General features: G+C 44.0%; 2 protein-coding genes and 1 pseudogene across 11 annotated transcripts in view; 1 reads left to right on the top strand and 2 right to left on the bottom strand.

The window, feature by feature from the left end:
• LOC112455823 (polypyrimidine tract-binding protein 1) overlaps nt 1–18,049 on the top strand; it is a 219,305-nt gene extending 201,256 nt beyond the window's left edge. For all 10 annotated transcript variants that reach the window (XM_025018018.1, XM_025018016.1, XM_025018019.1 and 7 more), the window contains 3 exons: nt 61–277; nt 367–508; nt 937–18,049. In XM_025018018.1, the coding sequence (XP_024873786.1) occupies nt 61–277; nt 367–508; nt 937–1,005 (428 nt within the window). In that variant the 3' untranslated portion in view covers nt 1,006–18,049. The remainder of the gene's footprint in view (nt 1–60; nt 278–366; nt 509–936) is intronic.
• A 2,242-nt stretch (nt 18,050–20,291) lies between these two features.
• On the bottom strand, nt 20,292–22,044 carry LOC112455829 (annotated as a pseudogene).
• A 1,212-nt stretch (nt 22,045–23,256) lies between these two features.
• Nucleotides 23,257–24,375, bottom strand: LOC112455831. The gene has a single exon (XM_025018034.1). The coding sequence runs from the start codon at nt 24,293–24,295 to the stop codon at nt 23,558–23,560; it is 738 nt and encodes a 245-aa protein (XP_024873802.1). The 5' UTR covers nt 24,296–24,375; the 3' UTR covers nt 23,257–23,557.
• Nucleotides 24,376–24,991: the final 616 nt, after the last annotated feature.

Genomic DNA, 24,991 nt, shown 5'->3' with positions numbered 1-24,991 from the left:
TAATTATGTTACATTTAAATACATCAATGGCTAATTAATATTATTTAATTTATGTAACAGCGCTAACTCATATGGACAAGTTAAGAGTGTTTGGAAAGCAAATCAAAGTAATGCTCAGCAAACACCAAACAGTCCAATTGCCAAAAGAAGGTCAGCCAGACGCGGGCCTCACGAAAGATTACACCAACAGCACCCTTCATCGATTTAAAAAACCCGGCTCGAAGAATTACCAGAACATCTATCCGCCGAGCGCGACTCTGCATTTATCAAACATTCCGTAAGTGATCCAGCAACGGTGCATGAATTAAGTATTTCACGCGGCATTCTTCTTCCACTGGCTTAACGACGTTCAATTTACTTTTTCAGGGCTACGGTAGCGGAGGAAGAGATCAAAGATGCTTTCACCAAGAACGGCTTCACCGTGAAAGCCTTCAAGTTCTTCCCGAAGGACAGAAAGATGGCTCTCATACAGATGCCTAACATGGACGATGCCGTGGCTGCGCTGATCGTAAGTCATTATTACTGTCAATAGTGTTACAACTCAAGTTGAACTTTGGCCTCCTGGTGAAAAGCCTATATATGGCTTCCTTCTTGTTTCATTAGTTGCAATTTTTATGGAAAAGTGTTGTAAGCCCTTTGCTCAACTTTCACTCTGAAGGAGCTTTGTTTTTAAAACTTGTTTGCTTTTGTTATTATTTATTAATCTTAATTTTTTGACGAGAAATATGTAGAATTCCTTGTGTTAATTTTAAAAAGATAATATGTATCGATTCTTCTTACGGAAGTATTTTTGAGGAAAAAGAAAGTACGGAGAAAAAAGTTTTAACTTTACTTGAAATCTAATCGAAGTTATATCTGACAGCGGTAATGACTATACGACGTGTAATGCAAGTTCCAACTGCTTGACTATAAAGCCGACCGTTCTTCTTTTCGCAGAAAATGCACAACTACCAGCTTAGCGAGTCCAACCATCTCAGAGTGTCGTTCTCCAAGAGCAACATCTAACAAGAATCGCCACCGCACGAGCAGCAGTGGTACCAGCCGTACACCCTAGTCCCCCTTTGGTCACCCGCTTCGGTCTACGATTGATGGTCCCGTAGCTGGATCCGCTCAGGTGCTCGTCCGTTCCTGCGAGAATCGCTACGCTGCTGTCGACCGGCTGCACTGCACGCGTGACCCATGCGGGACTACGTTGCGCACTCGGACTTCGAAGCGGCAGCACAAGCGGACTAGGAGCTACCTCGTCCGAGCGAGCTTAGGATGCTTTCGAGGCCTTGCCCTTGTTGTTGGGACGTCTATACATATGGCACGCACCTATTTCCGCATCCGGTTGATTCTGACGATTCGAGGGTCGCTAGGGTGTTTCGAGATGTACCAGGGCTGCAAGCGCTCAAGTTAGATGATGAAGAGGCAAATTCGCGACGGCCTTCTCGAAGGTAGTTTCCGGTGCTGGCTTTCGAGCGTATTAACGCGACAATTTCATAATTTTTAATGTGAGGAATTTAGAAACAGACGACGATTACGGGGAGAGAAAGAGAGAGAGTGAGAGTGAGAGTAAGAGAAAGATAATAACGCGACAAATCGATCATTCTTGTGAAAGCCAGGACCGTCGCAGGGAAAGAAAAATACAAAGAGAGAAAGTGAGAAAGAGAGAGAGAGATTATATGCAAATGAGACGAAGAGCCTAGCAGCCGGGCTATAGAGAAAGCACGCGTAAAAGAGGAAAGAGAGATTAAGATTAGACGGGAGCGAGGAAATAGCGCAGTGTGGCGAACAGTCCTCGACTCTTGTACAGAGTTAACGCTAGGGAAGATAAGATATATTATTATACATGTAAAATTCATGATCGCGCGGCCCGGACCGCTACAGTGATTACGGTTAAGGATTTTTCAAAGTTACGTGGACACAAGGGCGACCATCTCGCGATAAGCGCGCGCGACGGCGTCCGTATATCACAGTTCGGAAGTAGGTCTCCGTAGGTCGACGTGTTCGTTCGACGAGCGAACGGACTCGAGGGGGGAAGCCAAGTGGAGATAAATGGACTGCGAGGTCCATCCCGACGATCGTCGTACGTTCACGGGCGACGGCGGCGACCGACAGCCGTGAACCAGCAGCGTTTCCCACCAGACAATCTTCATTCTTCTGACGACCAAATACATGCGCGACCGAGCGTACTTCTTCGTGGCTTCCGTTCCGTTCGAGGGCGAGACAATACGATCGACGATGCTGATCGATTGAGTACGACGGGAACGGCGTGTTTAATTAACCGGGTATCTAAGTAAGAAAATGGCCAATGTCACGGGACCTTTTGCATGCTTTCACGAGGTACTACTACTTCGCCGACGAACCGATCGCCCTCGCCTTGATTTTTACGTCGCGGAATTGGCAGCAGCCGAAATCGCAGCGGTGGTGGCCCCAAAATCGGCCTTCAAAATTCTTTCCGTATCCGTTACTTATTCGCGATTGGTTGATCCGTTCGTAAGGCGGAAGCGAAGCAATTATCAAAGTCGTTCGTTGCGTGCTGAGAGCTAATTCTAATTGGGCTACGCTACTCTGAACGTACTCAGGCCCGCTCGACCTACGTTTATGCTTCTTCGCGGGGTGAGTTTCTCGCTCTCGAAGAGTACCTGCAGTATTCTCGACTATCCGGCGAAGTCGAACGCTTCTTAGGAGGGGTCGAACGGCGCCTGAACGCTCGATGGCTGAGGCGAAGTCCTTCGCTCCGAGGCCCACGCGGCGCGTTTTGCACGCGTCATCGTACGGTCGTCGCAGATGGCATTTTTATAATTTGTATGTTTCAGTTTGGAGATAAGTATTATATCGCACCCGCACACGTAATCGCGTCTTTACAAGACCGTACAATTATGCAGTTATACGTACACGGACACGAGACACACATACACACAATCATGCATGCGCCGCGCGCGAAGATAAATGTTTCAACCGCCGTCTGATTTATAATACACACATACAACACAAACACAAATACACACAGACGCATAGATACAACTGAATGCGCGCAGATTTCTTAGTTAGAATAGATGCTTAGGCATGTGTTAGGATCTTAATCGTATAGTAAGCGACTAGATAAGTAATTGACTAGGAGAGGAAGAGTGAACTGTTGAACATATCGCTAATTAAAAAGTTTGCAACGTGCGGGGCGCGCGCAGAATGTTTGTATCGATTTTGGCGGATCGACGTGACACACTCGGGACACCTCGAAGATGGCTCGCGCCGATGGATGATATCCGTGTGTGAAAAGAGAAGAGTATCCTATCTTTGTGCCAACGATAGGTCCATCGTTTGACGAGCCTCGCTTTACCCCATCGAGAGTTCCTGATATCAAAGCATTCCTTCAGTAGTCGGCGATTGTGAGGATGCCCCGTCAACACAAGCGAATATTTCGAGAAAAGTATCAAACATTAGTATTCGAGGTGGCCATCATCCGATGAGCCCATTTGCAATGTTGAGTCCTTGTTAGACGGAGCGTTGTAGATGCATAAATACGTGGATATGAAAGCAAAGTAATAAGCTAGAATCGTATTTACGGGGATTTAGTAGAAGCATGATGTAGCGCGACGTGATGATAAAGCGCAAGATGTAGAAATCGATTGGGACGGTTTTCGAGGCGTCTGGGGTGTCCTCGTCGAGATGCGCGAGGCGGAATTTTAATCGGGCGCTGCATTGAGGATGATCGATCTCTCATTTTTATCAAGAGTGAGAATCCTGAAGTCCTTAAGCGATGAAACGTGCCGCGCGCGCACCGGCGAAGCCCACGGGTTTCTGTCTAATCGACGTTCTGTTGGAGTCAATTAAATTTTACTGATATAACATAACTGATCGTAGAGAGAAGTAGGAAGATGAATAGCGCGTGTTGGAAGGACTGTTATGCGAAGGCGTAACTGAGGCGAGCGAGAGGGAGAGAGAGAAAGAGAGAGAGAGTAATTGCGCGAGTGCGAGAGAAATAGAGAGAGAGATGGAGCGAACGAGTTGTATTCACGCGAGTGTAGTGTCGCGCGACTCTGGACGGATGAACTACGTAGAGGGGGTGGGAAGAGGAGTTCCTCCATGTCGAGAACCGCGCAGCGATCGTACAAGGCGGGGAAAGTGACGAAACTGTGAAAAAAAATATATAAAACAAAGCGAATGCCGGCTCGGGCATGATGTGCTGTTTGTGCCAAAGTAGGCTAGCAGTTAATATTCTAGAATGGGATTTCTTGGTGATCAGTGGGATATCCCTGTTCGATCGTGCGGACGCCGATCCCCGGGGGTTCTCCCCCTCGCACGGTCATACGTGGGACCCCCCCTGATCGGCGATCTCGCTTTGATCGAATACTGACCAATCAGCTAGTTGTTTAGAGATGTAGCGAGTAGCCGGCATGAGCGAAGGGGCCAGTCTTTGCATCTATGATCTGTGTCTTTCGGACCTCTGATACTACATTATTTACTTCGACTGCATTTATACATTCTTAACCGGACACACACGTTCCGAGCACCCGGACTGCAACGTCTGCCTCACACGTGAGGCAAATCACGAAACCTACACACATATACACACTCGCGCATACACTCATACATATATATCCATTAATAATACACCGAAAATACATCTCCGCGATCGCCCACGGATGTATATACATACAGCGCGCGATACAGCTTTTATTTGACCGAATGAAATAGATTCTTCTCGTTTTTAGGTGGCTCGCTTAGTTCGCTCTATTGTATTGATCTAGGAATTCAAGAGGCGCTTCTCGCTCTTACGCGGATCCTACTTTGCCCGTTCCGTTTGCCAGGATCATTTTTCGTGCGGCACCTTTAAAGCGTCTTGTACACAGCCCGCGCGCTGACACGCGTTTACACGTTCGTATCTCCTTGATTCTTATCGCATATCGCGGAACCTAGCGTGAGAGTGCCACGAGGATGGGAAAAAAAAGGAGGGAGAGACTGTGCGGGAGCTTCCGTACAATTCTTACTTCCGGCACGAATATCGTCTAAGCGTACCTGAACAGCTCGCACAGAGAGTGTTACTCGATTTCCCGAGCTACATATATATATATTTCGATTTATACATACATATATATATACACAAACATACACAAATACGTGTATCTTTTTCGCGAATCGCAACGTCGAGCACCCACCGTCGTTCACGCCAGATCGCTAATTACATTTTGTCGCTTGCCGGCCGTTTCTTAGCACATTCCTGCCGACGCGTACGGCACGCGTCCGCACACCACCCATCCACACGGAACACACAACACACGTGACGATCCACGTAAACGCACGCACCCAGCGTTTCATCCCCTTTCTTCATTTTTCTTTCTCTCTCGTTTTCGGAATGTCCTCTCGCGACGTAAACCCCGAACGTTTCTTTCCCCTTTCCGTCTTTCTTTCTTTTTTTTCTTCGACATCCACACCACGCTAATGGTGACAATCAGCTTTTCTGCTCGCAGGAGGAGGAATTCGGCGCGAGGTTCCTTCCGAAGCGTTATCGCCAAAGTAACTCGTTTCGCGAGCGGCGCGAGCCGCTTCTTTCCGTGATGGACTATTATTATTAGTAGAATACGTCGTACCGGAAACGGGGCAGCCATAATACGGAGCTATAGATATCTACAGGGTGCCCGACGTTAAATCGCACACTTATTCGGTTTATTCTGTCGCCGTACGACACGTTAGATCGGCCTTCCTCCTTTCCGCTCGGACGGTCCTCGCGTGATAAAGAAAAGAAGAAAAAAAAAGAGAGATGAAGAAGAAAAGAGAGGAGGCACCCTGTAGACGGATCGACTATATCACTAGCTGGGTTGAGGGGGGCCGAGGTGAGGGTTGGAGTAGCCAGCACTCGCTACATGGTGTCGTAGAATTTATTCAGACTCCGAAATTTCCCCAGACTCGTCGCGCGAGGAATCGGCCGGTATAGTTCAGCGGGGGGGTTCGCTTTCATCCCCCCCCCCCCCTCGCGACTAGTAAGCGCTACCCTTTCGTGTATCCAGGAGAACGCGAGAACATCCGGGCAGCGAGTGGTAGATCGCGAATCGTAATCAAAGAAGAAAAGATCTCCAGCAAGGATGTTCAAGCGGGCATTAACGGTTTCATTATCCTGACGCGATGTCTGTTTCTTGTTAAGGTGTAAAATTCCGCGTATCGATGATCGCACGGTTCGTTGATCCCGAGGGAAGAGTCACGAGACACGGGGGGGGGGGGGGAGAATCGACGGCGCGGCGTTGCACTCGGACCAAAGGAAATTCGGGGTCTGATAGAGAGCCACGTTAGTAAACGAAGCTTAGCCTACACACAGAAGGTATAACATTGAACTATAATATGTACGCGAGCATACAAGCAGACATACACCCACACAGATACACACACACCCACACACACACGTACATTCACACACGGACTTATATCTATTATATATTTGATATATCGCATTGTAACAGGTGTGTCCAAAATGTGCGGCGGCTGCATCCCGATAATCTATATTTTATTAATAAGGGATAAGTCTATATATAGGGTTACTAACGTGTTACGGATTATCATAAATTAGAGAGATTAATCTATATGAATATATATATATATTGTATAATGCGCGGCGGAACTCTCAAGTACATGGAAACGGCAAAGACGGAGGAGGACACGCGTACACACGCACATACACACGTACATACAATATGCAACGTTAACGTCATCGGATAGAGGCGTGAGGTATAAAAATATATATGTATATGATGAGTTTAAAATGACTATATCTGTGCTATCTTAGAGATACATCGTTGAGAAAATTATCAGGATACGATCTGCTTGCCTAACCGGGGCCTTAGGCGTTGTTTATACCGAGAAAGGAACAGATCCAAGAACGCGTCATCGCTGCCGACGGCGTCCCCGTTTTCTCGCGTCAAGTTTTTTTTTCGTGTATTAGAGTTAGGACGTCGCGATCTATCATGTTTCTCACAATTGCGAGTTATTGGCAGTCCATCACGACTCGCAAGTGATTCCTTCTTCTTAATATCGAGAGAACAGTTTTAATTTTATGGTAACGGGCGGCCAGCAGCAAGAAAATACGACTTGACGACATACACACGACGTACACAAAACACATACACTCACACGGAAAAATACAGCTCGAAAAATTAAAATAAGTATACATTAGTTTATCGCGAGAGGGGAGAAGCATTTAAAAGACACACAGGGTCTCCAAAGTGCGGACCGTAACAAAGAGGTCTTCGGGATAGAACGTCGACAGTAAGAGAGCGGATCGAGTAACCGATTGGAAGGGTTGAGATAGCGATCGGTTTCAAATTAAACGCTATAATATTAAAGCAATCACAATTGGATGATACACTCCATAAAGACTCGGAGAACTTGTGAAGATCATACTTTACTTTTACATCAAAACGCCAACAATTAATATTATTCTTTAGATAAAGCTAAAACCTTAAATTCAGCTCTTTCAGATTGCGTTTATCACATCGATTGTTATCTCGATCCTTTGGGCGCGGATGGACGAGGAGAATCCGAAACGCGAGGTTTCTTCTTCTGCGTAAATAACGTCTCGACATGCATAGGTCGCTGGGACACGCGGATTATTCGTTGGTGTGCCTGTTGACTGAGTGATTCCGCGATTTTCTTGCCTGGCTCTTACTTTCGAGGGTCACGAGGGCCAGTTTAGACTTCGAGGACGGAGGCGTGACGGAGACGAGACGGTAGGACCGCGAACGAACGAACGATCAATCAACCTGTCAATCAATTTTACCTTCGTTCGCGGAGAAGGAAGCGGTTCGACCGGTCCTTACGTCTCGTAGTCCTACAGTGGGTTTCTTACTTTAAGGGGGGAATAGCAAAGAGAGGCCTCGATGACGGAGCCGCTATCAAATATTTCGAGTAGTACCGAGACTGTATCGCTCTATCGCTGTCGCCATGCCAATATAACCAGGTATACCGTAAGAGAGGAGGAACGCGAACGTAGAGATAAACGTACAATTCAATGGAGCCTAATTTTTGAGGTGATAAAGAGAGATAAGTAGCGAGATTGAGGGGATCGTTTAGAGCCTCTCGTGACGAGACGACACCTTCGTAGTCGGAAATGTAGGGTATCTGTTTGTTTCTTCTCGATTAGCGGCACGTACAAAGGACGGCTGAATTACGTTAAAAAGAAAAACCGCTGTACGTTGTAAGTCAACGAGAGTTGTAGAAATTAACTAAGCAGTAGTCATTAAGGCGATGAGAAGCGAGTCGCTTAAGGGAGAAGAGAGGAGGAGAGAGAAAGGCGGCGATGTGTAACGAGGAATGTTTAGCGAAGTTAAAAAAAAAAAAGAAACGTTAGTAGCGTCTTAGAGTCGTGTAGTAGCTCCTTTCTAATTAAGCCTCCAGACTTAAGTAATGTGTATAGTTAAATGACAATCACTCGACTCTCTGTATCGACAATTTGACGAAGGAAATCTCGGAAAAGCCGTGATAAGCTGCCTACGCACCGAACCCCCTTTCTTCGTGTTCCCTTCTTTTTCTCGGTCCCCTCACATCCCCTTATCATCCCCGCCCCCTACAACGAGGCTTTCCCCCATCATACTCTCCGATCGTGGACTTTCCTTCTTCGAGAGAATTTCACCGAGCTGGCGGACAACTAGGCGCGCGAATTCGCAATCTAACAAGCCAGAAAACTGTAAATAAAAGAAAAGAAAACGGAAGATATAAAGATAAAAATACGTTGTTTCGTTTCTCTCCGGCTCGCGTCGTTATCGCGACTTATTTATATCCGACGGTGTTCTAGATTTGTAACTAGATCGATGTTTCTCTCGCAAGACGATTGTTGGAAGGACAGTTTTATGTCTTCGCGACATTTCGTGGCTGATAATATATATCTTTAACGGATTGCCTTTTAACGATATGTTAGCTGCATTGTTGAGTCTCCTATTGGTTGGCGCATTAATGAGAAATTTTATAAAAATCGTTCGCGAATGAATATTGAAAATGGAATATATTTCGTTCGATAAATTTATATAGAGCTTAGAGTAACATTTTTAACGTTTCTCATCCTTTTCGGTAATTTCATGAAAAATCTCAGGTTGTACATATATCACTTCTTCGCTCCAAGCCTTTCCGAGCAATCTTGCCAGCTATGTTTCGCCTATTTGCAAAAAAAAAACTTCCAAGCCTATCGTGACAAGTGTGTCAACTCCGCCTTTTAGCTCTCGAACTTTCCAAAATTCCGTGCCCAGGAAGATCCTTGGTTTTCTGCGTCTACCTTCCTTCTTTCCCTCGTCTCACAGTCGCCGTTCGCCGATCCGATCAACAGCTGATGGCAATCCCGCACGTCGCTGTCCATAAAAAAGATAGGAAAAAAAGGAGATCTTTCAGTCTCTTGAAAGACATTTCTCCGTTATTGCGGAAAACAATATTTGCTACGCGTGAGCACGGCTGATAAAATCTGGAAACGTGCGGGATCGCGTTAGCAGGAGGTCGATCTTCGGCGAGGCGCGCTCTAAAATCTGATAAATCTTCGAAAAAAAAAAAAGATATATATGTGAGAGAGAAAACCAATCATGGGCCAGGAATTGCGTTGCAAGTCACAATCAGCTCGTCTCCGGCAAAACAGACAATTTTCTTTCGACGAGAACCATTGTCAGAGCGGGCGTTTTACGGTTAAGCTCTTTCTTAGTAAGTTCGATTAGGGATTAGTCTATCGGTAGGAAGGCGGAGATCGCGAGTGATCATTTTTTTTTTTTATTTTATTTCATTCGTTGCGCCCTGCACCGCGGTGCACGAATCGCGATGGAAGCGCGCGGCAGGAGAAAAAGAAGAAAGTAAGAGAAACAAAAATTCAGGGAACACACAGTTGTAATGTGGAGAAAAGAGAGAAGGAGAGGAGTAAAAGGGAGGAGAGACTCTTTTTTTCGGATCGTCGAAGAAAACGATCGACGAGACCGATCTTTTTATTGTCCGGTCATCAGCATTTACGCGAGACGCGCGCACATCCACACGTTCGCATTTATCATACATACACACATGCATGAGATATATATATATATATTATTATATACAATATATATTATTAAAACACAAAGATATATATACTTTTTGACACGCGTGAAACACATACGATTGACGATCTTCCACGTGCCTTTTTTTTGGCGCGACACGCTCACCACGGAAACCAAAACACATTGTACAGTGTACGCCGACGCGATATTGTTAACATTATCGCCCACGACCTTTTTATAGCTCGACTCTTGGACCCCAGCCCTGTTTTACGAAAAAAAAAAAGTATTTTTTTTTCTCGATTTTCCACCTCGACAGATCTGGAGGCGCTTTTACCGTTCGATCTCAAAAGAGATCGATCGTTGGCGCGTCGTTTTGTTCCATTGGCTGCGTATCGTTCCAAGTTTTGTAACGTATAAATTTTTCTCTCTTCTTAATTTAACTTCGTCCTTAAAACATCTCGAGAGATGCCTGTTTTCCTATTCTATTCGTATTTATAATTTCTTGTCCGCGTTATTTGTTTTATTAGCCCGAAAGAGGTGTGTGTATTTAGACGAGCGTAACTTTTCTGTGAATTAGAGATAACGTTTCACGAATCTCACTTGCGCGAAAAAAATAAGTTCCTTTACGTTTACATGTATGCTCGTTCGTGAAATTACCTCAGGAAATATTTAAGGGAATATTATGTACATATCACAAGAGTGCGAGAAGTTCGATTGTACAATTTGCATATCTTCCAGGTCTGTCCGCGTTTTTAGCGTCTTACGAGTATTCCCGTTCCACCACTTTGACATTATCGGTATTATCATCGTTCACTACTTCTTCCCGCTGAAGCTATTGTATTTTTTTTTTTGCGTTTTATCCTTGCGCTTCTTTTACTTTTAATCTTATTTTTATACTTTTTAATCGTCGCCGGTTGCTATTATCATCGCCACTGCGATTCTTACTATTATTAGCGCTAATTAATATTAATTATCTACTCTTATTATAATTACTTTATTCTTATCTTTAATAAATTTTCCTTCTTTTTTTTTATCTTAGCATTAACGACGCGCTTAATTTTACGTGCCGAGAGAGAGAGAGAGAGAGGGAGACTGCTCTTCTCTGCTAGAAAACGCACTTCTTAGTTCGTAGTATATTTTTATCATTATCTTAATTAATTTCTCCGGACTATCCCTCTTTGATAATCGTACTACTGTTCACTCTTACTCTTATCTATCACTGTTTACTCTTATCTGTCACTTACTGCTATACTCTATTACTCCACTCTATTACTCTACTATTGCTACTCTCATCACTGTTCACTATTAGTCACTATTAGTCATATTCTGTTATCACTCTTACTTTTTCCGCTTCAACTTTTCTCTCTCCGTCAGAAAAATTCACGACGATTCTTATTGCTATTTAATTTGCGATGACTGTAGCATCAGTAACTTTTAAAATTAAAAAAAAAGAGGAGAAAGATGGGGCACGCCTTATCTTCTTACGATAATCGAGTTTAATGGCAATGTGGATCGTTATCACACTCTATTCAGCATCTATCATAACTATACTATATCTTTTCTGTCTCTACTTTTCTCTCTCTCTTCATCATCTATATTACTTCTATCTCTCTTAATCTTTCTCACATACTCTCTCTCTCTATACATATATTATTATTATATATACATATAAATCGTATGTGCTTTATACTATACTTCTATTCTTATCATTATCTATATTACTCTACTATTGTATTACTCTACTATACTATGAGTGCTACTGTTGCCGCTCCGACCAATGTTTGCTCTTACTGTAACCGTCAATGCGTTTACGGCTCGTAAGTAACTGTATGTCCTTGCCTGTTCTTTATTTTATCTCGTTTTTAACGAAAAAAAAAAACAATTACTTTTAATCGAAATTTCCACTTATCCTTTTCCCCTTTCCCTCCCCTTGCATCTACTTGGTGTTGCGAATCTCTATACCGTTTTTTTTCTCTGTCACACTATATCCCTCGACACATTTATTTCTTCCACTGACCATCCTTTCCTCTGATATCACCGAGTGTCGAAGCGAGAATAAAAAGACTTCGCGAGCGAGCGGGACGAAAGTACATATACATATAATTAATCTTCGATTTGTCAAGAAAACGATTGAAACAAGAAAAAAAATAAACCTACCCATTTTTTTGTGTTTTTTTTTTCTGTATATCTCCGGCCGCCTGATCGCCCCTTCTCCCTGAATCATTTTTCCATTACGCGCGATCCTCGGGGGCGACCTAAAGAGCGCTTCGTGCGATCTTACTTATTCCCCGAAAAGGAACGATTTATTTCTTATCCCTGAGGGATGCATTATATGTATGTATTATACATATAAATATATATACACATCACATATTGATAAACTCCTTATGTCGCTTCTCACGCGCGATCCTCAGACTTCCCGCTCATATGACCCGCTCTACTTTATCTTGTTTTTCTTTTTACTTCTGCCTTTTTTTTTAATTAAGAGAAACCGCGTCGATGTGGATCAAAACTGAGTGAATCACAAATTGCACACTCGACGCTCGTGATCCACACGCGCGCGGTGACCCTTACGGTCTACACAGGAAGAAAGGGTAACTGCGAACTTGGTGTTTCGTATCTTTCAACGCGTTTGAAAAACTCTGCATTGCCGGAAAAGAAAAAAACGCGAGAGAAGCGCATAATTAATCGTTAATTAATCACAATTGTTCGATCTCTTGATGATTTGCACAATCTTACATCGAAGTGGTATGCGAAGTAAAGAAATTTTTATATCAAACTGTCTCTCTCTATAGATTATTTGACGAAAATTGAAGACATCGAAGTCGTCATATATTTAGATTTGTCGACCTCTTTTGCGCGCAATTTCAATAATAATTAAAGCACACGTATTTTCCATCTCTCTAAGGATTATTGTTCTTAGTTATGCGCTTCTGTTGAGAAATTGCCCGCGACGTTGTGTTAGAAGCGGGCAGAACATCCACGACGCGACGAAAGATCGAGAAACCAGAGTTCCGCCGTTCGGGAGTGAGGGAGGAAGATTTTCTTGCGCACAAGCTCGCCCAAAACAATCATTAGGAATTGTGCCTAGATGTTTAAAACACTGTATTCTATGGGATCAACGTCATTACCTTTTTAGAATCGAGAAAGAGTGCGCGAAGTGAAGTGGCGAGAAGGGAGGAGAGAAAGAGAGAGAGAGGGAGAGAATGAGATGAGAAGTGAAGGGAAGCAAGAGGCGTCTAATGTGGTATTAGAGAGGAGAAGAGAGAATGGATCGAGCCGCGATCCTTACAGAGTAATTTATATATGCGTTGGCAATGTCTCCGCCGCGACGTCGATCGACCGAGTCGAGATTGCGAGCACGATCGTAAGCCGTGCGATTATTTTGCTCCGGTGGCACTGAATTTTTGCCAACAAGTGTATATATCTATATATACACACACACACTTCCGATATGTGTCAGAGATCACTCTCGACGTCCATCCATATTTTTCGGGACGAGTCCTGTTACGTCGGAGCGTATCGCTCTTTATCCTTAATATATTGAAAATTGATGAGAGATATTTAAAATCCTAATCAATAATTATTAATTAGAATAAATGGCTTTGAACGACGAGAATCGTTATCAGGCCAAAAGAATCAAACGAATATTAAAATTCTTGCTCGGCAAACGAGGGGATTGATCGTTCAACGCGTTGTTGGAAAATATTTGATGTAAATACTTGTATTTTTTTTTTTTTTTTATTGAACAAGATGCAAAGATGCATATATCTCGTCGGGGGAAGATTATATTTTGCGCGAGAGCACCGGGGGAACCGCACGAGCTATTGAATGGACGTCGCGTTTATCTCTGACGAGCTTGACCACTACCGTACTAACGTTTTTGTATTGTCAACATGCTGCATAACTAAGTCTAGTGGCACTCTATATAATTTTCGTATTCCATATATCATGTTCTACTTGTACCTCTAGCGTTCCGTATATCTATGTAGCTCTACATCTGTCTGTATACTATATATATACATGCTATATATATACACACACTCTTATCTCAATGTATATATATGTACTATAACCCTGTCCCTTTTTCTAAGACTCACGACTCCAATAATGCGCTCTTCTTTTCCCTCTACGTAGCTCGTTACGTGAGGGGAGATACCTCACACGTTGCTGTGATACTTGCAATCGCGATACCTTTCATTCCGCAGCAATAATATCTGTATACTAGTACTAGAGCTTCAATTTTCGATGAAATCCCGTTTGATAATCCTTTTAATTTCTTTTTTCTTTTTCTTTCTTTTTTCTTTGTTTAATCGACCGACATTTCCTTTCCTCGGGACGTCGAGACTCGATTGTTCGGTGTAATTAATTCCGGAGGGAATCTTCTCAAGAGAGATTTAATTTTTATTTAATTCCATTAATTTTTCAGATCTCTGTTTCAGTTCCTCTTTTTTCCCAGTGACTTTTCTTCCAGCTCGAACTGATCGTCGAACTATCGCTATGCTACTGCCTGTCGTCGTCTTCCCCTTCGCCATCTACTTCGTACGGCCTACTATTACTACTACTACTACTATTACTACTATTCTATTACTGTTACTATATAATTCTACTATACTATTACCGCTATTACTAGAAACTTTGATCTTTCCGGCACGTGGACACTCGCTAAGACATTACTATGTCGTTATTGGCTCGATAATAGTATCGCTACGCATGAAAATAGATATGATAATAATCCAATTGTATTGTTAATTAAACAAAAATAATTAATAACACGTACGACCTTCTGCAGTTCGATATTTTATTATATTAATAGATATATTCCTCTTCAATTTTGAGAAATATCTCTAAAATATCGACGCAGAATGGAAGATAATTCAGCGCGTAGCGACGTCGAATCAAGAACGACATGTAACCCGTGTCGCTGCAGTTTTCGATCTTCGAAATCTCTCTCCTGCATGATGCTGTTCTCTGTGCATCATTGTGTGCTACACGAGACACATGTTCGCAAACACACCACGACACCCTCACGAGCAGCAAGATATGTACACGTAAAAAGAAAAACCGCATATCTCACGTGTATGTTTCCGAAGTCTGGCGCAACACCTCTCCGGTTTACCATTTATAAATCACCCTGATTCACGATGTCTGTAAGTAAATGGAGCTTGCCGATTTCGTCGGGACGAAACGGACTCGGCGAACGGTCTAAATAACTGATTAATCGCCTGCCGAAATCCATCGTATGTGTGGTAACGCGCGTGATGGAGCTCTCGCGAAGGCTCCGTGTAGTTAGGTAGACAAATGGATATTCAGATTATGCGCTTTACGAGGGGGAGCTAACGAGGACGAACATGTTTGCGCCGCGGAAGACAAACTCGGTCCTCCGATCGCCGAGAAATTCGCGATAAGGTCCGAGCTCCGTCTTCCGGAGCGGAGTCGTAGTCGGCATACTCGTGTTAAGATTCACGCTGATAAGACATAGACCGGCGCATACAATTTAGATAAATTACTTTATAACAAATAGCGCGATCGCGCGAGGTAAACGTAATATGTGTATAAAGTCCCTATTAAGTATTTCTCAGCGTTCTCGAGATTAATAGAGAAGGAGAAACAACGGCGGACGCTGACGATTACGATTAGTCGAAAGTTAACGTAGCGTAAATGTAGGTAAGCTGCTAATTTTTTTTTAATTTAGTAAGAAAATCGGAGGTCTCGTTCTTTTTCGAGGGAAGCGATGCGTCTCGATTTCAATCTCGTCCGATTGCAGCGTATCGATAAATTCATTTCTGAGTTAAATAGAGAAGTAATTTTATTAAATTCCAGGAAAGAAAAAATATTAAATCGTAACAATTTTTACTATCTTTCACTGTAATACTTTATAACATAAATAAATAATAAATCATGAAAAAAAGTTAAGCATTATATATATCGTGGAAAGAAAGTAGATAATAATTAATAAGTACACATAACTTTATGTTTATTAATATTAATAGAGTAAAAGTTTTCAAGAAACTAATACTTAACGATTTAACAGAGAATAATATGTAAATTCTGATAAATTGAACCTGGGAACGAAAAAATAACTGTAAATTTTATTCCTGAAGGAATATTGGTGAATTTAGCGGTACGCTGTAAATAATTTTGCACGATGAGAAATTGCAAAATATTTTTTCATTTGTTTATAGACATAGATTATAGAGACTTTACAAAATACTCTTATGACGAATCGTTTATTGAGAACGAAGATGAGACAAATCAAATTAATGTTTTTTTCCATTGTGTTTTTATATTGTGATGACTTATAATTCTTTTTAAGAAAAAAATCCGTATTTTATAAATAGCTTTATAGATTAATCTAGAAATCGAGTTTACATTTAGCGTAACAATATTAATAATTGGGAAAATCAAATATTAATTATTTTATTAAATTAAATTGCGTCTATAAGTAATTAATAATCTATTAATATGACCATGTGAATATGCGATGTATAATATTGCATTTATAGAACCAGTTAATATTTGTGTCGCGTTTTTAATATTTAATAATTTTGTCTATTTTTTAAACATTTTTGCTATTCTTCTTCTACTATCAGAATATTACTATCAGTATTTATTAGAGATTTACTGCAGACATACTCACAAGTCACAATCAGTCGCATGGAACAGTATTAAAGAAGCACTTTGCTTTATTCGCAAGGATCTAATAATATTTCTCGAAAGTTAAATACAACGAGAATAATAAAAATACTTCCAACAGTACCTCGTTGAGTATCGACGAGAACAATGACGCGATTGTAGCATCCAAATATCTAATTATTGCCGTTATCTATTGCATCGTTGATATTGTTTCTCTAAAATCGATTTTGTGTAAAGTTTCCAACTTCTCTTAGCTTGCCGATTCTTTTTGTACGTCAAGCTTATTGTGCTGGCAAGAAAATGAGCCGCGTATATTTTTTCTTTATGCAGTACATAACAATTCGCTCTCTAACGACTTTTATCCAGCGAGGATATATTGTGCGAATAACGAGGTGTTTTAGCGAAAATTCGGGCGCGAAAATTAAAGAGAGTATACTGTTCGGAACAGAGTGTGAGAAGGAATGAGAGAGAGAGAGAGAGCTCTTTGATGTCTGATTATAAGTTTTTTAGAAACGAGTACGAAGTCAATTGTTCATAATTAACGTGCGTGAAAAGAAAACGTGCCCACCTTTCGACCGTAGTCAATTGAAATCGTCGATACACGATTATAATTAAGTCAGGACGAGATCATCCGAGCTAATGACATTCACGCGGTGTGAAAACCCGAGTACTCACACACGTACATACACGTACAACCCCCCCCCCCCCCCCAAAAAAAAAACGGACGCGTACAGATTATATACTCGTATACGTATTTACGTGAAGAAGAGAAGAAGATTAATAATTGCGAACTATATATAGAGAGAGCATTAAGTAATAAATTTTATCGTGTCGCCAAGTAAGTCGGCAGTAGTTTCGGGAGGCGTAGCACAAACGAGAAGTATAATAATACAAAAAAAAACGAAAGGAAAGGCGCGAGAGAGACTTATGGATATTCGACGGGCCGCGTCGTCGCATTTTCCATCCGAAGAGTCGCGAGACTACTCTCGAGGCCAAGTATCTCGGATTGAACAATCAAATTGCCACGTTTTTACAAAGACAAAGCGTCGCACGCGTACGCAGGATTCGCCGAAGGTGCAGCTTTCGCGGGAAAAAGAATCGGTTGCGCGCTCGGACGATTCCTCTCGTTTTTCTCTCGCGTCGGCGGCGACGATTTCGATCGCGCGACGTGTAATCCCCACACACGGTCCGATCGAGTTCAATTTTTTTCGTTGATGTTTAAAGCATACCGCACACACAAACGCGCGCGCGAATTAAAAAGATACGCCGCGATCGAGAGAAAGCGAACGAGACGCAGGCGGACGTGGCGCATCCGACATTCTCGGGAGGGATGAAACCTGCGCCGCGTAAACTGTCTTCTTTATATTTTTAACGGCACTCTTAAACGCTGAAAGATAGACGAAAGATGAAGATTTATTGCAAACAATTCTTATTCGATTCCAATCGAAATTAACGAAGGAGCTTTCCTTCATCTTTTTGAAATTATCCATTCGCGAAATTTCTTTTGCGCGGCGACGCCGCACAAAATGAAAGGGTGGGTCTTCACCGTCGCGAAAGTAGGTACCAAGAAGTTTTCAATAGAAAGAAAAAAAAATGATCGATGTGGATTGAGACGATCGGGTGTGAGAATTGTTTTTAATTAGAGAAATTGTACTCTCGTTTCCATATATTGCTCACGTAACGTTAAGTAAATATTTCGTCTTTTGCAAGAGGTATTCCGATTGTTGGCGCGCACGGTGCGTATATGATCGAATGTTCGTGTGTACAGTAGTTCATGCCTGTATAAATTCTATATCCTGTTTTCTCGGGTAATAATTTGCTCGCGTTGAGACGTGAAATCGCGCGCTGTGAGAGTTTCCTGGGGGGGAAACTGCGCGGGTCGATAAGAATCGGCTCTTCAGGGCATTTCTCGAACGACTTTTAACCGCGAATTTCACTGACCCGTGCAGCTTCCACACAGGTTTATCGGATATTTGACGGCGGTATCGCGGCGAGCACAGCGGCGTCTACAGAGGTACAAACGCGTATCCGCCAAATATAAACGAGTATACTTCGAGATGTATCTTCTAATTTAAATGAACATATAAAAAAATATTCAGAACGTTCCGCGCAATGTTTAGCCGTATATATGTACGTTGCGTACATCGCGCGCTGCAATTACCCGTCACTGGTAGCAGCATAGCAAATATATATTGAGGCAGCATATATTGGGTAGAGGGCGAGAAGAATATAGGGAGAAAAACCGTGCAGGTCAATGGACAGCAAATGAGAAAGAAGAGGATCGGAGGGTGTCGATCATCCGAGCTTCGAAGTCAATGCATTTGACGTCTAGGACAAGTGTGTTATATATAAATATGAACATTATAAATACATATTATAAAATTTAGATTTATATATATATAAAAATATATATGTAAAAGAGAACGTTATGTATAGAGAAATGGGTACCGGCGAGGCGTGGAGAGGCACAGATATCAATCACGTCGTTATAACTCTTCCTTCGCACAAAAAAAGTCGCTATTAATATAATTTTACTGTGTCATTATTACCGAACGATCAAGCAGTATTGGCAGTCCTGTTATTATCGACAAACCCGTCGCTTTCGTTCCTCAGTACGATTTACGCGTGTCGCATGACGAGCGCGGCGGTTTTTCACGCGCAGATGAAGCCGTAATTAATCTCGGACGAGCCTTGCTACAATAGCTGAGGTTCGTTCTGCCGTGATAATGAATTGTCGCAGAGCGCGATCCATCTCGAGCTTAAATCGTCCGCGAAAAAAAAAATGCGCGGTCGCGGCCGCGACTGTTTGTGACCATATTAGCGATTTTTCGCGATGCAGAATTTAGGAATAAAATCTCAGGCCAGTAAAAAAAAATGTAGAGCCGCGTAATAAACATTCAACCGGCAAAGGTTGTCCGGCACAATTGTCTCGCGATTTTAAAGATAATTACATCTAACGAGGCAATGTCGCGTGTTGCGTTTCGAAAATAACGTTGCCTTTTCGAATCGCCAATCCCGCTCTCCTTGGATCAATTAAATCAAAGATTTCAGACTCACGGGGCGGAGTGTGTAAATGAAATTTTGAACACTGATATTTTCTGCTCGTGTCCAACTCGTCCTGTCTGACGTCTCTTGAAACGTGATTAAAATGTTGAAGGTATACGCTTTGTTTTAATTAATATATCGTGTTAGCTGTTAGATACAACGGCTGTTGTGTAGTGGTTTTGTGATTTTATTATCGGACCTTACATTATAATTCTTAATTAGGCTCTCTCATCCATTATCTGTAAGGAACTCTGCGTCAGATTCTTTTTTCCCCCCCTTTAGGCATTACTGTTCAATATCCCATTTATATACCTATAGCATTACTTCTCACGCTATACCAATGTCTCCACGACGAGTGACGCTGGCGGCGATGGCGACGACGACGCTGATTTTGATTATCCTTATCCTTAGTATCGATCATAATACGTGTACTACTCCGTTGTATTGTCCGACAACATCCTGCATTATTTTGTAAAGAAGAATAAAAATATCTTGACAAACGCAAAAGGAAAAGAACCCCCCCAAAATCCAGCCTGATCATTTCAGATTTGTTCGAGCTTTTATTCCAATTCTTCGCGTGTTCGCCCGCGAATCTCTCTCATACACTTTTCAGGATATTTCTGCTTTCCGGGATATTTACAGAACGTTGTAGGCGACATACTGGAGCGGCGTTGACGGTAGGTATCTGATGATACTCGGCGAGGAATCCAGCGGGATCGCGCCCAGCAGCGGTGCGAGCGGCAGAGTGTTGACGGTGCGAATCTGCTCGGTCGTACGTTGCGACGATTCTTTCCTCTCCGGCGTCGCCGTTCCCTCGGTCGAGATCGCCGTCGTGCTCGTCAAGGCTATTGCCGCTGGCGTGATCACATCACGGAAAGCGCCTGCGGAGAAGAACGGACGAGACAATCATTTTCATTCAGCGTCGATTCTTGCACGAGCTCGCATTCCTAGCGCTACTCTTTATAATTTGCTCTGCAATTTGCACAACGTTGATTTGTTGCAAAATTAATTTACAGTATAAACGAACGAGTTTGCGAACCGGTCGCAGTCGCGGTATGAGATGGGTGACCTCAGACGGTTCTCGGCCCCGGAAGTGGGACGACCTTCGAAAGAGCGACGGAAAAAAGCGATAGACATAAGTGAAAGAGTAATCTCGTTTTTTTTTTAAATAAAAATAAATAATTTTTCCTCGCGGCTTCAAATTTCCAAAACGCACTTAAATCACAAAATAAATCGAAGAATTGTAAGTATATAGATGATGTGAACTATGCCGAACGGAAAGTTTAAAAGTATTTAATCAAAATAGCCCACGGCGACTTGATATTTCCAATCAGAGCGGAGGAGAGAGTGAACGGTAAGGTGAGTTACAATCATAAATTGACCTTCAGCGATCGATGACTCCGGTATGATGGAAGGCTCGATCTCGTAGTTTCCATAGGAGATCCGAAATACCGGCACCGCGTGTTGTCCCAACGCCTGAGACAGCGACACGTGCGAGGAAATTAATGGGATCGCCGGGATATTTGCGCCGCCGATAATTTCCTGCGATACTCTTCCGGCGAATTCCTGCGGACGGTGTCGCAAAAATGCTGATGAGGGGAGAATTTTGAAGCGGAATATTTCGAAACACGCTCGTATCTTAGGTATTTCATTGGAGAATTTGCAAAATTTACAAAGACCGAAGTAATTACTCGAAAATGTTTAACAACTCCATTAATACCATTCTGTTATTATTTTGTAAATTTATTTTGTCTTTGGCATTTCACGGTTGACGTACCTTTTGCGTGCTCGTCTCGCTCGCCTTGCCAGTGCCGCTTGTCGAAGCGACCGCCTGCAGAGTCTCGTCGCTGTCCTTCAGCTCGATATTCTTCGTGTTCTCCAACGCTTTTCGCTCCCCCTCGTTCAATGGAATTTCCGTGATCTCAGTTGCCGAAAGTCGTGTCGAGGGACTCGCGTCACCTTGGTTCCCGTCGATCTTCTTCTCGCGCGCATTCTCTCGATTCTCCTCGCGATTTTGTGCCTCTTCGTCCCTCTTGGCCGCCAGTTCCAGGGCCTGAAGATGCGCGGTGCGCGCGGCCATCACTTCCGGCGTGTCCTGGACCGGAAGTGGCGCCTGCGGGAGATTCGTCGCGATCACTCGGAACCCATTCTCGCCGTCGGCGACGTACTGCGCGGTCTGGATAACCCCGGTTCCGTCGACGTAGCTGTAAGTGCCTCTGGTCGCACCGTTGGACGTCCTGACCTCCGACCTGGCCGAGCCTGGCGCGCTGTAGCCGAAACTGTACTGGCCCAGACTGTCCTGATAGCTGAGGAACACCGGCACCGGCGGCGGCGGCTTAGCAAAGCCGGTGGCGATCAAACAGAAGACAAGGAACAACTGAAATTACATATAAAATTAGCTCATAATTTGCACAACTCACATTGCGGTTCGTAAGATCTGTATCGCAGATCAGATATACGCGGGAGGTGTTAGGTGTTTAGGATTAGTATCGGATAATATTACGACGCGACAGAGGTATCAGCGGTTTACTTTGCGGGAGTGGCGCAAGTTACATCCCCGTTGTATCAAGAGAGTCGCTTGAAGTAACAAACTACAAATTTCAACTTGAGATAATTTAGATACATAACAAAATTTTACTTGTTTTTTCTGAAGAGGCAAATAAATTTTTCAAATAGGAGAAATTTAAAGACAAGAGGATGATAAGTTCCCGATCTGCTCCGAGCAAGTGGTAATCCTGATGCGCGCAGTTAAACTCTACCAAGGACCAACCTCGAGAGATTTTATTGTTAGAATCCGCGATCCTCCTACGCGAGGAATCGCGGAACGAGCACTTACGGACGCGCTCTTCATGGTGATCGTATCGACGGCACCGGTATATCCTCGACGCGACACGGGCGCCAGGACACGTTTATATATGCACGCAGTCGCGGTGCCACCACGCCCTGCGGTGCGTTGCGATGATGTTGCCCTCCTGTGCGTCCTCTTCCTCCTCCCTCGTCGAGTCGCGAGAAATTCGCGAGGAGTCGTCGCGTTGTGGGCCATCGCGGCGAGAGAACTGGTCGCGGCGAGTGGCCCCTTCGAGGTCGCGGTCTTCGGAATCCGGCTTCGCAGCGTTCGCCTCGCCGTCAAGAGTGTCCATCGGACGGTGCGCTTTTTTCCCGCGGGGCCCGGTTATCCGCCCGACTATGCCCTAATACGTCGACCGTCAAGGTCGCGCATAACACCGCGCGATCGTTATGTCGCGGGGGGTTGCCGAGCCAAGAGGGATCTCGAGGAGAAGAACGCCGCGGATTATCGCTAATTTATCACGCGATTTATACCTCGCTCGCTGTATCCGCGGAACGCCTCTCGAGCTGGCGAAAGCCATCTCGCTGACGCCGGTCGCTCGCCAAGGGATGCGAGGGATGCGAGGGATGGTCTTATTGGTCTTTCGGCTGGTTAGCGCGGCTCTGCCACGCGAAGTTATGCGACGATCAATGAAATATGGAAAATTTTGTCGCCGTCTCGGCATTTGCATTTTATCGAGACGAGTCGAATAGCTTGGCGTAAAGTACGAACGGATTAAATGAGGTATCATATTCGTGTGTAAGGTAAGAATTTTATTCCTTTACGATATATTGGCTTCACGTATGTGTACATTATTTATTTTTATATATGTAGTACAGAATAGTGAAAATAATTGTGTGCAAGCAAGAAATGGTCAGATGATCAACTTATTCTATTCTTGTCCTATTGAGTTTTTCATTTTTCGTCAGAAAGGTGACACATAATCCCTAATATATAGATCTACAAATATAGCTTATGACATGATTATCATCTGAAAAATTCCGCAATTATTCGATACAAAGTTACGCATATAAAGTAAGCGGTATTTTCTTCAAGCGCGTCGGTAAAACCTTCTTCAGTAAATCAATCTGCCGTAAGCGAGCGCCGGACCAGCAATCGCCAGAGCGTCGACGGACCTCACGTCGCTCGCCAGAATCTGATTGCCGCGCGCGGTTACTTCCGGCACGTCCAGTGGCCTGCCGTCGGGACCGACGGGCACGAGAGCAGCGACGACACCGTTGCCGAGCACCAACGGCACCAGCCGACCGTTCACGGTGCGCGCGACAGCGTCGCCAGGTCTCGCAGCTCCGTTCACCAGGTCGATCTTCCCGCTGCCGCGCGCGGCCACGACTTCCGGCGCGTCCAGGACTCTGCCGTCGAGATCGCTGTCGGCGACGTCAGACGAATCCGATGCATCACCGCCGGATCTCGCCACCTCGTGCGCCAGGTTGATTCTCTCGTTGACGTGCGCGGCCGCGTGAGCCGCCTTCGCGGCCGCGACTTCCGGCGTGTCCACGACCCTGCCGTCGGCGCCGAGAGGCGCGGAAGACGTTAGGATCGACGGTACACCGTCGCGAACCAGCGAAGACGATTGTCTTCCTCGCAGCAGCTGAGATTCAGCGGCCGATCTCGCAGCCTCGTTCGCCACCCCTGTTCTCTCATCGACTTCGGGGCTGTCCAACACTCTGCCGTTGGTACCGACTTGCGTCCCGGGTGCCAAGGGTGTCGCGTACGTCAAGGGTACGGACAGGAAAGCGGGTTTGGCCGAGACCAGGCTCGTCAAACCGAGTAGCACGATCACGAAACGCGTCATCTTTTACGTTTTATTTGTTTAGTCGCGCCGAAAGTGACAGTGGTCCCACGCAATCGTAGACAATGAGTAGCGTAACGTCACGGGATTCACTCGATAACGCGCACCGGTCCAGTCGTCGCGATCGTCTTTATAGCCCTCATAGATCACGTAATAGAACGATCGCGTGGGAGAGATCTCGATTTGTAAAGCTGTGGTCAGCTGCTTCCGTTTCGTATCGGGTAAGATAAGCCTGTTTGTAAAGCGAGAGTTTACGTCGGATGAAAGAAAAAACGTTGTAGCGAGGGGCGAGGAAGGATGACGAGATGAAACGGAGAGGGATTTTCTTTCGGTTTCTTTCTTACGAGGTCGGGAAGACACCCGATCCCGTTTCCATTTCTCCGCCAGATCGGCCGTGATCTAGAAGGTTGCGTCTGCGAGAGAGAGAGAGAGAGAGAGAGAGAGAGAGAGAGACGACGCGTGCTGAAGGCTGCGTATGATCGCGTAATCAGGTTCTAGAGCGGGCTTATTGTCGTTTCTGCTCGGTTAGGTAAGGATGCCTGCCTACTTGCATACCTGTCGCGTTACTTAATCCTCGATTAGTTCGGCGAAAATAGATTCGTCGATCTACATCCATTTGTTGCATTTTTTAGCATTTTTTTTTTTTTTTTTTTATTGAGTCTAGTGAACTTGTTGATTTTAAGAGACACACATTTGTTC

This window comes from Temnothorax curvispinosus, unplaced genomic scaffold, assembly GCF_003070985.1.
Source record: "Temnothorax curvispinosus isolate PA1 unplaced genomic scaffold, ASM307098v1 QBEX01006396.1, whole genome shotgun sequence".
Taxonomy (NCBI): domain Eukaryota; kingdom Metazoa; phylum Arthropoda; class Insecta; order Hymenoptera; family Formicidae; genus Temnothorax; species Temnothorax curvispinosus.
The sequence above is the reverse complement of the archived record's forward strand: the minus strand, read 5'-3'. Positions and strand labels throughout refer to the sequence as shown.

Excerpts from the sequence above, each read along its gene's own strand:
- LOC112455831 (XM_025018034.1), bottom strand. The coding sequence starts at position 24,295 with ATGACGCGTTTCGTGATCGTGCTACTCGGTTTGACGAGCCTGGTCTCG.